Below are 13,207 nucleotides of genomic sequence, written 5' to 3' on the forward strand. Positions count from 1 at the left end.
GAGTGATGTGTCATTGTATTGGCCTAATATTCACATCTAACAGCTTAGAATATTACAAAACTGCAGATGTTACTTTAGACCATGTCTCATTAACTAATCCAATTTGCTGCAGGTCTCAATGTTTTAGATACTAGCATGTGATCTGAAAATATTCACCACCACATAAGATGTCCCTGCTGCAGCTGAAATAGCTTCATCATCTCTCAGTTTAAATGCTGTCAGTAAGATATTGTTGGAGCTGAAGACACTAGTTACAAGCACTGCTATGCTTTCTCTGAAATTCCTGATGTCTTAATCCTTCAATACCCTGAAACCACAGATAATCTGAATAAGGGTATCAAAAAAAGACATCGTATTATATTATCAAAAGAATATCCATCATGTATTATCTTTTTCTCTATTAGGAATTTCAAGATTAGTGCTAGAAGAATTATTTTGTTGCACTTTTATTTCAGCTCACACAGTCCCACCTATGCTCCTGACGCAAGTTCATTAACACCAAGTAATCAACAGACAGAACTTTGTACACAGGCAAGAAAAATCTGTTCTTTCTGGCTGAGCAGAACCTGAATTGGCAAGAAAAATGCACAACAGACTCACTGCAATATTTTGCCTGTTTTTTTAAAACATTCTTAGCTGCCTGTGTTCTGTGCTAACTTAATGTGATACTCTCCATCAATGTCATAGGATCTGCTTGGCGAACCAGTATATTTTTTTGATAAGGAAATTTATTCACTATTTTATTATACCTTGACAGTCAGCTTTCCCAAACGCTGTAAAACCCAGATGCGGTGGGACCAGGCATTGTAGTTGCTTGGATATCTTCCAGCAGCTTCAGAGCAGACATTCATTTCCTCCTGCACTAGTCGGTGAATTCTCTCCAGAGGTGCTGCTCCCAAGTTTCCTTTAGTCACAAGACTGGGCAAGGAGTTTTCCTGAATTAGTTGTTGCAGCACCCATCGTCTGGTTAAAGGATGTACATACAGTGTTAATAGTGAGAGAGCAATTTTAACAGGAAAAAGATTTTTCATTTATATAAATAAATCAAATCTTTCTGATATTTCAATTACCTCAATTACATTGTAACTAAATGATAAGTAGTAAACATAACCATCTGAACTCCTTCCATACTGAAAGCTATGGCTTTATGATCACAGTCCAAAATAATTTAGCTCTAGTTGTGTTTCTTAACTCACTGTAAGAGGTCATAGCTACTTACAGCATACTAAACCAGAAAGAAACAGCAAATTTATTAAAAAAATGCAAGAACCATCTTGCAAGAAAAAAGATTTCTAATTAGCTCCTCTTTCAGAGAATTGTATAGCACTAAAGAATTCAAAATGAAACAGAAAAAAAATGATTCTGTAAGAAAAATTTAACTGTGCTTTGTGACCATTTTTTACACTTGTCAGTACTGCATACACCAAGCCAAGTTAGTTTCTGCACATCACCAGCAGCAAGTGCAAAAGATCTATGGATTCAAGAGCTGTTAAGTATAACCATCCAACTGGTTTTGCTCCTAAACTATACATATTTGTTTTGAAGTGACTGAGATTAACACAGATTCCTACATGGATTTTTAATTTTGGTTTGGACTGACTTTTAATAGCATTTTAGTAGTATTTTCATATTAGTATATTGAGAGGTGTTCTCAATGCTGCAGAAAATGTGCATCTGCAGATCCTACACAAAAGGATCCTACAAAAAGGGATCACAGATATGTAAATTTCCACAGAGTGGCATGTGTCAAGAGAATTGCAACGGGTCCATGTGGAATATTCTGGAAAGCTAGACATCCTCCAGTCTGTGACACAGGTTGTTCTGTTTTGTACTGGCTCACATCATTTCCAAAACCAATTAATTGCTACTTGCAGAAAGGTGTCACTCATGGTTAAAAGAAATCAATCAATAAATTAATTTTCTTTAAAAAGATAATTCTATTTTGCAATTCACATATAAAAAAATAGGTAAGCCAACCCCTATTAACAAAAATATTTGATAACCCATTTGCTTTTTCTCTAATTTGAGAACAAATATAATATTCTTGTTTATTGTTTTTTTCATTTACGCTGCCTTTTTCTCTTAGGTATTCTAAAAAATATTTAAACCACTGGAAGACAATATTAAAGATAATTTATAAGAATGCAATATTTAAACTGACTGCATTTCTCAGCAGAAATCACAAGCAGTAGACTGAAGCCAGTGTTCATACCCTAGCTTTCTATGTAACATTTGTTTTAACTAAGGGTGTACAGCTAAATACACCATGCTCTTTGTTGTGTAACTTCCTTTTATGAAATGTAGTAATTTCGAAGACTTAATTTTTGCTTTTTAAAAATGTGTTTGATCCAAACATCACCATCTAATATTTTTTCACTTCAATCAGCAGATTTGCAAGAAATGGGAAATTCCAAAAATGTCTAGGCATGAAAGCTAAATGAGTAGACATTCCTTTAACAAAAGATAAATATTACCTCATTAACGTTGTCTTCTGAGTAAAACCATAATTTTAGGATCAAAAATAATTTATTTCAGTTTCTTAAAATGGTTTTTAAAAATAATGAATTCAGGTAAATTATATATGCAGGAATGTGTGGAAAAAATGCAGACTTTATAGTCTCTATAACAAAAGCAAAAAAATCTATAAACTGAAGATGAGCTACCTTCTAGACTTTTTGCATGGGAGGAAGACAGACAAGCACAACCTTAGATGTATAGATTTAAAATGTATTTTTGGTACCCATGAATATCATGGTATTACTTTGGAGGTTTTTATGAGAACATTTTCTCCAATAAATTTGAAGGAAAAAAAAAATCTGATTTCTTCTGTCACTGTATGCATGTTCCTATTGCTATTACTACTGCTGTTCCTGGAAGCACTGCAAATGAACAGTTATTCAGTGACAACTGTGCAATCAATAGATACACTGACTGCATATGTACATGATCTACCCGAAACCCCTCAAAATGTACAGCAAAAAAGCCGTATGGCAAAATTTCAATATCTCTATTTTTTTAGGTATTTTGATATCTTTAGTGAGTGTATTTGCCATATGTAAGAGAAAAAAAAAAAAAAGGATGTTTTACTGATTTTTGTAATTGCTCCATTCTACTTTTTTGCACTTCTGTCTGAAATTTGGTGTCATGGGAGAACAGAAAGGACAAAATCAACCACTATGCTGATGCAGAAATAAAATTTTTGCACATGTTATTTCTGACAGGTATCAGTCACAGTCAGCACATCCAACTCCAAGCCAAACATCTGTACAGTCAGCCTCAAGTATACTTTTCTGTTTTAAGCAAATATGAAAAAGAACAACAAAAAACACCACCACTAAAATACTCCTAATTTAAGATTGCATAGAAGTTATAAAAATAATAAAAAATTCTGTCTCAGATGTACATAAATATTAAGAACCTACCATTCTGACTAATTTAATAATAATGTATTAATCATCATAATGATATGTATGGCACCACGTTCAGCACTAGTTACATGCAAAAAATGGTCTTCCAGTGTTAGTTACCACATAGGAAAGGCTAAACCAGGACAAACTGCAAGATTTTCCCCATGGTTTCTAAATACTCCTTTTGCTTCAAACAATCAAGCAGCGTAAGTCAGTAGCATGGAGACGATGAAAAGGAGTTGAAGAACAACAAATTCAAAACCAACATTACAGAAATTCATCATTGCTTTTGCTCTATCAATGCTACTAAGAAAGAACGTAAGAGGAATTATGGAGATGATTGTAAGTTAAGAAATACTTAGGAATATTCCATGTATTACATTCTAGGTTAACTTTGAGAATTTTAAGCTCATGCACCCAAAGAAGGGTGCATGAGTTTAAAAGCAAAGAACAACTCCCTCTTCCAAAATTTCATATTATCAATACGACTGAAGCGTTATTTATGAGTATTAGTTCCCTAAGGGGGTATCAACTTTACAGTTGTCTTAATGCTGGCCATGTGAAATGCAAACATTGTGAGCTGCTTTCTAATGTGTTACATTCAAATCTCTTTATATGAAAGGATGAGCTATCCTGTGAAAAATACATCATGAAAACAGTCACACACATACCAAAGTTTGTTTTTTGTTTTTTTGGGTTTTTTTTTAAAGAAAGTTGAGCAATGGATTTATACTTCACTTGGTTGTGCTACAGACTATTTAAATACAGTCAGGCATGACTGAGAAATTTAGCTTTGTGCATTTGAGTAATTCTGGAGTTATCTTTTCCAAAAGTGCATTCTGTTATTTTAATATTTAGTAGCAGTGACTTAATGGCATTACTTAAGTTAGAAATTATAAAAATAAATTCACCAGACCAGGAAGATCAGCACTGGAATGGAAAAGAATCCAGTTTTGGTTATCAACATTAGCTCTTACAGATCCTTGCCTTTCCGATATGCCTGTAGGCAAGCAATATATATAACAGTAAGTTGGAGGAGGAAAAGAGGGAGAAACCCACAATGCTCAAATACTTACTACTGATGGAATGAGAATTCTCAGGCTGAGAATTTTAGGTGCTGTTAAGACATGATAAAGTTTTGCAAAAAGTTCTCTCACCTCCAAAGTTTATTAAAAAACTACACATAAAAAAAGATGTGTATTTTAGTTCTAAGTGTAAAATACAGGCAGGTAACTTCGAAAGCCAAAAGCACAGTACTTTACAATGACTAGTTCAAACAATCTGCTATATCTTCAGATGTCCTTTCATCTATGGCTTTTCTTAACCCAAGCACAAGGAAAAAAAAAACCCTAGGAAAAAGGTTTAAGTTTGGGGAGGCAACAGAAGGCAAGGGAAACAAACCTATGAATCCATGTTTCTGGACTCTTTGGAAACTTAGTTAATGCCAGTTTTCCAAGATGCAAATCTTTAAGTGGATTTAAAGTGCCAGACAGTATTAATTCTTTCCTACAAAAGAAAAAATAATTTTGTATGAATAGAAGTAGTAACCTGAAAACAGAAACAAATCCCAGTAACAAACAGCACAGTACTTCCTCTGTATCATAACAGAACTTCACTGTCAAACTACATGAGTTTAGAAAGCCTTTGGTGATTAACCCATTCTACACTGATATATATTTGCACACCCTGTTCAAGGGTTTGTATATAAGCGCACCCTTTGATACAATGGCTGCCAATAGGGTTACATATATGATTAAACATTCCTTCCTGAAATTAAGCCTTCAGATCATCTGAAAATAGTTACTCTTCCACCCAGCCTCCCACACCCCTTACTTTTAATTTTTAAATATGGCTCAAGATAGAGTATCAAGGATCCTTAAATTCAGAATGAAGTGCAAAATACTCTGCACAGATGTTTCTCAAACTTAACAAAAAGGCTAAAATCACTAAATTTATGTGTAAACCAACTTTTGTTTTTTAAAAAAAGTACTTGCTCTAACAAAACTTAATGTTCATTCAGTGTAACCATTCCCACAGTACCTCCAACACAGAGCAAAGTGAAATCCTGTATTTATCTTTCTTGCCTTCTTTGCACAGAATTACCTGCCCCACACTCTATTATTTTTTCTAGCTTTATAACTCTTACTACCTGTCCCAAGCACGTTTGTAGACATCACCCCATCACCAGTTACTCCCAGGACATCAGTCTCCATATCTTAATCTCCAATCTAGGAGATAGTGGCTTTGAAGTAAAAATAGATTAAGTTCCAAAGTTACCATTTGCAGACAGGAAACTTGCATTTCCTCGAACCTCCAGAAGTCATAATAAAAAACAGAGTGAAAAAAATACGAGCAATTTTGGCATGGGTTTGATGTTTTGCGTTGGGGGCAGGAGGGGTGTGTGTTTTTATTTTGTTTTGAAGGTTTTTTTAATAGTTTATCATTCATCATAATGACACACATGGCACCAGGTTCAACACGAGGAGTACTAGTAGGTGAAGAACAGTGATCAATTTTCTGATCAAAAAGAAAAGAGAGGTGGGGGAGGAAGGGGACAGGGAAGAAATACACTCTGAAAAAAGCTGTTATCTAGTAAGAAGGTAAAACTTCTCTGCAGTCTGACACAGAACACATAATACTGTTTTAAAGTTATGGTCCAAGTCTTACAAACAAATTGATATATCCTTTAGTGTGAGCCCTTACTGTCATTTTCTGCCGGTTTTGGAAGTTTTCAGTAGGAAATTGACTCTACTTGGTACATTGGCTTTGTGCTTCTTTAATTGAACTGTATACCCACAGTCAGAGGCTACTGGTGGCAACAGTAACAGCAAGTAACATATTATTTAAAATTCAAGAAAAATGGCAAGACATATATCTAGGCACTAGTCTAGACCCTTCTTTTGCTACTGAACCAACAGTTGAACAAATCTTTAAGGAAGTTTTGCCTCCGATACCTAGTGAAGTCAGAAAAGAATTGTCTGCAGAGATCAGAAACATAGCTACTGGGACATTTGTTTTTATCCGAAACAAATCCCAGCATGCTTCAGATTGGATGTTTTTATCAGGCACTCAATAGGAAATCCATGTATACCAGCTAGGAGCAGCAGACTAACCAGACTGTTCAGTGCCAGTGTGTTGACCTTTGCAAAGCAGCCAAAAGAAACATTCAGGGAATGTTAACGTATTTTAACAAAGATGAGATTACCAAGCCACCTACCTCCCAAACCTAAACTCTTGGTGAAGAAATTGCTCTTTCTGTATTAAAGCATTAATAGGCTCACACATATTTACTCTTCAAGTAAATTCACTCTTGCAAAGTTGCAGAACATTACAGACAACATCTACTTTCACTGCTGTGGTAAGGAAGCAATTTTTAGCTTCACAGACTTCCAAATGAGACACCCTCCCATTCACAAGTAAGGGACTTCAAACACAAGTATGACTAAAGTATCATATACTTACAAATAAATTCCTTTCAAGCTCTTTCAGCGAACATCCAACTTGGGATATATAATTTCTAACTCACTTTTTTTGCCATACAGAACATACACAATTTTTCAGCCTTCAAAATTCTAGCTCCCGAAAGACAATCTGAAATTATTTTGACTTGCCTTATGTTTTTGTTGACACCTTTAAAGTAACTGATATCTGACAGGAAATCGACTTTTCAGAGCATCTTGTTACCTAATGTCTTTTGACTTTTGATCAATTGTACATGCCAGTAAATATATCAGCAGGAACAAAACCACCTATGACAATTCCTTTACAATCACCTACATAAAGATTTTGCTCATTTCAACTAGGAAGATTTTTCAACTTCTAAAACCAAAGGATAACTGAAATGAGGATTACTATCTGGAGATGTCTTGTTGCCCATTCAGTATAACAGGGATTTCCCTCTGAGTTCTAAGAGCGCATCTCCTATTCTTTAGCATGCTTTCCTACACACCATACAATTAGCTCTTGCTCAGTTCTTATAGTCTAGGTTATAGTCCCTGTCCTTCTGTAGCTTCCCAGTCACTTCTAATTTAAATAAAAGACAAACCTATGCAGGCATATTACAATTGTTCGGAATAGCTCCAAAGCCAAGATAGATTATTCATCTCTTCCTAGCAGGTAACATATTTGAAGTTTTATGTTCCTCCTGCATTTCATTAACCAGATAGACCCTTCTATGATTGTCAGCTGGGCTGAAATGCTCATTAGTCTTCCACACTGCCACTCCAGTCTTCCTGTTCTGCCAAGTCCTGTCTCCCTTCCAAAGAGGAGCTTTCCTTTTCCCACTCTCAGACAACCCTCTTCCACTATCTTCAAATTCAGTGCTATTGACTCAATTAGTATCTGAAGAAATCTCAGCAGAGAATTCAGCATAGGAAAAAGGGACTAAACTACAGCCTAAAATGAAAGAGTCATTAAATTCTACAGGAAAGACCATGTGCAGGGCTGCTATTCAGTAAATAACTATTACACTTTTTATTTTTCAGGCTATTTAGAGTCTATGATGCTTTTTTGCCTTAAAATAAAGCAGTGACTTTGTGTGTGGAGAACATAAATTAATCTGGTGCGACAAACATCTGAGCAAAATGAAAACAATCATCCCACGGCAGATCCATCATGCTCTGCAAGCAGAGTGCAAATCCCACACAATTAGTTCTCCGTTTATACTAGCTCAGAATAAGGATCTACCTCCAACATCTGTGCAGAACACAGTCTGACTTCTACTCTGTGACTATATGCCATACATCTGGCTAGCTCTGACCTGTAATTTACTGAAAAGAAGAGAAGCTCAAATGTTGTGCCAATTAAGTGCTGACTCTTCAAAAGGGCAAACTCTCAGCAGCGCCTAAAATAGCGTAGGGTCAGATTTAGTGAAACAGTCCTCTGGCTAGAGCAGGCTCAGTAGTAAACTCCACAGCTACCATCTGACTTCTATAACAACATCTTCTCTCTGAATGCTAAATGGAGTGCTTCAAAGGCTAAATGAATGCTTCAAAGGCAGACCGAAAAGAATCTGTGGAGCAAGGCCACTTTCTGAAGTAATTTGTATACTCGGGTAAACCATAAACATAATAAAAAAGAAAGCAATCCTCATCCATATTGCTTAACATTTTTAACTCCTTACAACTTTGAACTACTCATCTCATTGACATAAGAGCACACTCTCTCAGCTGTCAGGCAGAAAAAAAGCCAGACTGATAAGGATGGATGCACTTGCATTAAAAAAATTTCTACAAAACCCAAATCAAAAACCTGAATTCAGATTTAAGTACCACAGAGTTACATTACTGTAGTAGCTCTAGTACTTATAAATGCTCATAATTCCATTTTATCACTTGAAGGCTATTCAAGCTATATATTTGCATGATAGTAAGCCTTTATTTTCACTTTAATTCCCCTTTCTTAGATCTGAAATGCTAGAATGATACAGATCAAAGCAGAATCCTTCAGAACTACATCATTAGTGAAAGGAGGAAAAAACCAGCAAACAAACTGAATTTGCCATATCTAGTGCTGACAGCTACCCGCAGACATCATCTTTCCAGATCACTTTGTTAATTTTTCCTATTGCAATAATTCATCTTAACTAAGTCCTACTTTTAATTAGACCTCCTAGACACTAAGATTTAATTTTCTGTCAGCCCGCCAGCCCTTCTAAGACTACTTCTTTAAAACTGTCTCCAATCTTGCCTAGGCAGCAGAGAGTATCCCCCCACCTCTAAGATTTACATAAAAATTATCAGATTACAGGGCTGTAAAGAACCATTGCTTCTGGGGTCCATTAAGGGCCAAGGAGGTAAATTCCTGCTCCTCCCCCTAATGACTCCTGGACAGGTGCTGCAGAATGACCAACAATGAAGTCAGACTAATCCCAGCAGGAACAATAAAGTAGAAAGGTGTGGGAGAATGTGTCCAGACTAAAGGACAGCCATCTGCCTCTCCTCTTGCAGTGTTACCTATTGAAGACTATCTAGATTTGATAAGCTGCACTGGTAATAACAGCAAATTTAATTTACCTCAAAAGAAGTTGGGTATAACATTCAAAGAGGGGTGAAATGAAAACAGTGAAGACAACGTCCAACTGATATCTGCTCTTTATGTGATTCAGAGAAAAGGATATACCTGAATGTGGTGGTTTAGGCCCTGCCGGGACCTGAGACCATGTTGTCACTGGCTCCTCGGACCGGAGAGCGCAAGGAGTGAGATACAAACCCCAGGGTTGAGATAAGGAAAAATTTAATACAACAGTGCAACAACAACAAACTGAACAACAATGATAACAATACAGTAATAACAATGAACAGAAAAAGAGATATACTGCACGGATACAGCATGCAAGGGGACCAGTGTATTGGTTTAAGCCCTGCCAGGACAGGAGACCATGTTGCCGTTGTCCCTCCCCCACCCTCAGACACAAGTAGGGCACAAACCCCGGGTTAAAATAAGAAGAAATTTAATACAACCGTGTAATAAGCAATCTGAACAACAACAGTAACAATGATAACAACAATAAACAGCAATAACAGTGAACAAGACAAAAGATATACAGAGAAATACCACAATGGTTATGAACAGCCCGCCGTGTGCTCCCCATCACCAAAGCCACAAAGGAAAAAAGTTCCTGCGCTGACGTGCCGGACCTGACATCAGCATGGTATGAATAACCTGGCAGGAGATCCGTTCCCCCTCTCTCTCTCTTAACCCTATCCCAGCTGAACCAGGACATAATCCACCCCTTTATTCTATACTATCTGCATCATGTCCAGCTGCCATTTAGCAGTTAACAATCACAGAATAACAATTTACAAAGGCACAGCACAATTCACAGCATGTTCTCACCCAGAATCAAGTCCCCCTGTGGTACGCATCGGACCTCTCCATCGTCCTGCATCACCCACCAGGTACACCCACGTCCTTGAGCAAAAGCAATCCCCTGGATGGGTTTGACTTACCTTTGCCTGGCGCAGGACTAAACCAGACCATTTTTCCCAATACATTCCTCATGCGCACCACAGGGACTTTATCCCCATCTACAGCACATGGAGGTTTTGACTGAGCCGGGCCAGCTCGACTGGCAGATCCTCTTGTGTTGACTAGCCAGGTGGTCTTTGCTAGATGCATGTCCCAGTCTTTGAAGGTCCCACCTCCGAGTGCTTTCAATGTGGTTTTTAACAGTCCATTGTAGTGCTTGACCTTCCCAGAGGCTGGTGCGTGGTAGGGGATATGGTAGACCCACTCGATGCCGTGCTCTTTTGACCAGGCACTTATGAGGTTGTTTCGGAAGTGGGTCCCATTGTCTGACTCAATTCTCTCTGGGGTGCCGTGTCACCACAGGACTTGGGTTTCAAGGCCCAGGATGGTGTTCCGGGCAGTGGTGTGGGGCGCTGGGTAAGCTTCCAGCCATCCAGTGGTTACTTCCACCATTGTGAGCACGTGGCGCTTCCTGTGGTGGGCCTGTGGCAGTGTGATGTAGTCGATCTGCCAGGTCTCTCTGTATCTATATTTCAGCCATCACTCTCCATTTCGCTGGGGCTTACCCGCTTGGCATGTTTGATTGCAGCACAAATCTCACATCTGTGGGTGATCTCTGCAATGGTGTCAATGGTGAGGTCCACCCCTCGATCTCGAGCCCACCTGTATGTTGCATCTCTACCTTGGTGGCCCGAGGTCTCATGGACCCACCGGTCTATGAACAGTTCACCTTTGCGCTGCCAGTCCAAGTCCACCTGAGCCACTCTAATCCTAGCAGCTTGGTCTGCCTGCTGGTTGTGTTGATGTTCATCAGTGGCCCGACTCTTGGGTACATGGGCATCCACATGGCGTACCTTCACAACGAGGTTTTCCACACGAGCTGCAATGTCCTGCCATACTTCAGCAGCCCAGACAGTTTTACACTTACGTTGCCAGTTGTTCTGCTTCCATTGCTGCAGTCATTTCCACAGGGTATTCGCCACTGCCCACGAGTCGGTGTAGAGGTAGAACCTTGGCCACTTTTCCTGCTCTGCAACATCCAAAGCAAGCTGGATGGCCTTCAGCTCTGCAAACTGGCTCGATTCACCCTGTCCCTCAGCAGCTTCAGTGATCCGTCGTGTGGGACTCCATACAGCAGCCTTCCATCGTCGATGTTTTCCCACAATGTGACAAGACCCATCAGTTAACAGGGCATATCGCTTCTCCTTGTCTGGCAGCTAGTTATATGGTGGGGCCTCCTGAGCACGTGTCACCTCCTGCTCTGGTGACATCCTGGAATCTTTGCTCTCTGGCAAGTTCGTGATCACCTCCAGTACCCCTGGGCGGCTGGGGTTCCCTATTTGAGCCCGTTGTGTTATCAACGCAACCCATTTACTCCACGTGGCATCTGTTGCATGATGTGTGGAGGAGGCCTTTCCTTTGAACATCCACCCCAGCACCGGCAGTCGGGGTGCCAGGAGGAGCTGTGTTTCAGTGCCGACCACTTCTGAGGCAGCCCGAACTCCTTCGTACGCTGCCAGTATCTCCTTCTCAGTTGGTGTGTAATTAGCTTCAGAGCCTTTGTATCCCCGGCTCCAAAAGCCTAGAGATCGGCCTCGGGTTTCCCCAGGTGCTCTCTGCCAGAGGCTCCAGGTAGGGCCATTCTCCCCGGCTGCGGTGTAGAGCATGTTCTTAACCTCCTGCCCTTCCCGGACTGGCCCAAGGGCTACTGCCTGGGCAATCTCCCACGTAATTTGTTCAAAGGATTGTTGTTGCTCAGGGCCCCATTCAAAAACGTTCTTCTTACGGGTCACGTGGTAGAGAGGGCTCACAATCAGGCTGTAGTTCAGGTTGTGAATCCTCCAGAACCCCACAGCGCCCAGGAAAGACTGAGTCTCTTTCTTAGAGGTTGGTGGGGCCATGGCTGTTATCTTGTTAATCACCTCCATCGGGATGTGGCGACGCCCATCTTGCCATTTTATTCCTAGGACCTGAATTTCCCTTGCAGGCTCCTTAACTTTCTTTTGCTTAATGGCAAAGCCGGCCTTCAGGAGGATTTCAGTTATCTTCTTTCCCTTCTCAAAGACCTCCTCGGCTGTGTCCCCCCACACAATGATGTCATCAATGTACTGCAGGTGTTCTGGGGCCCCACCTTTCTCCAGTGCAGTATGGTCCAGTCCATGGCAAATGGTGGAGCTGTGGTTCCACCCCTGGGGCAGTCGATTCCAGGTGTACTGGATGCCTCTCCAAGTGAACGCAAACTGTGGCCTGCACTCTGGCGCTATCGGAATGGAGAAGAACGCGTTAGCAATGTCAGTCGTGGCGTACCACTTGGCTGCCTTCGACTCCAGTTCATACTGGAGCTCGAGCATGTCCGGCACTGCAGCACTCATTGCTGGTGTCACTTCATTCAGGCCACGGTAGTCCACAGTTAGCCTCCATTCGCCATTAGGCTTTCTCACTGGCCATACAGGGCTGTTGAAGGGTGAGTGAGTTTTGCTGATCACCTTCTGGATTTCTAGCTGACGGATCAGCTGATGGATGGGGACCAGGGAATCTCGGTTGGTGCGGTACTGCCGCCGGTGCACCGTCCTGGTAGCAATCGGCACTCGCTGCTCCTCAACCTTAAGCCGCTCCACCACTGAGGGATCCTCTGAGAGGCCGGGTAAGGTGGACAACTGTTCAACCTCCTCCAGGGCAGCTACACCAAAAGCCCACCGGTACCCTTTTGGGTCTCTGAAGTACCCTCTCCTGAGATAGTCTGTGCCCAGGATGCACGGGGCATCTGGGCCAGTCGCAATGGGGTGCTTATGCCAGTCTCTCCCAGTCAGACTCACTTCAGCTTCCAATAG

The 13,207-nt window shown here is 40.4% G+C and overlaps 1 protein-coding gene across 7 annotated transcripts in view; it reads right to left on the minus strand.

The window, feature by feature from the left end:
• The window catches only part of PTAR1 (protein prenyltransferase alpha subunit repeat containing 1), a 53,136-nt gene that overhangs the window by 19,414 nt on the left and 20,515 nt on the right, over positions 1–13,207 (minus strand). For 6 of the 7 annotated variants that reach the window (XM_074931506.1, XM_074931508.1, XM_074931509.1 and 3 more), the window contains 2 exons: positions 4,809–4,913; positions 750–963 (listed from right to left, as the gene is read on the minus strand). In XM_074931506.1, coding sequence (XP_074787607.1) covers positions 750–963; positions 4,809–4,913 — 319 coding nt within the window. The remainder of the gene's footprint in view (positions 1–749; positions 964–4,808; positions 4,914–13,207) is intronic. The other variant, XM_074931507.1, reaches the window with a different exon arrangement.

Source organism: Athene noctua, chromosome Z (assembly GCF_965140245.1).
Source record: "Athene noctua chromosome Z, bAthNoc1.hap1.1, whole genome shotgun sequence".
Classification (NCBI taxonomy): domain Eukaryota; kingdom Metazoa; phylum Chordata; class Aves; order Strigiformes; family Strigidae; genus Athene; species Athene noctua.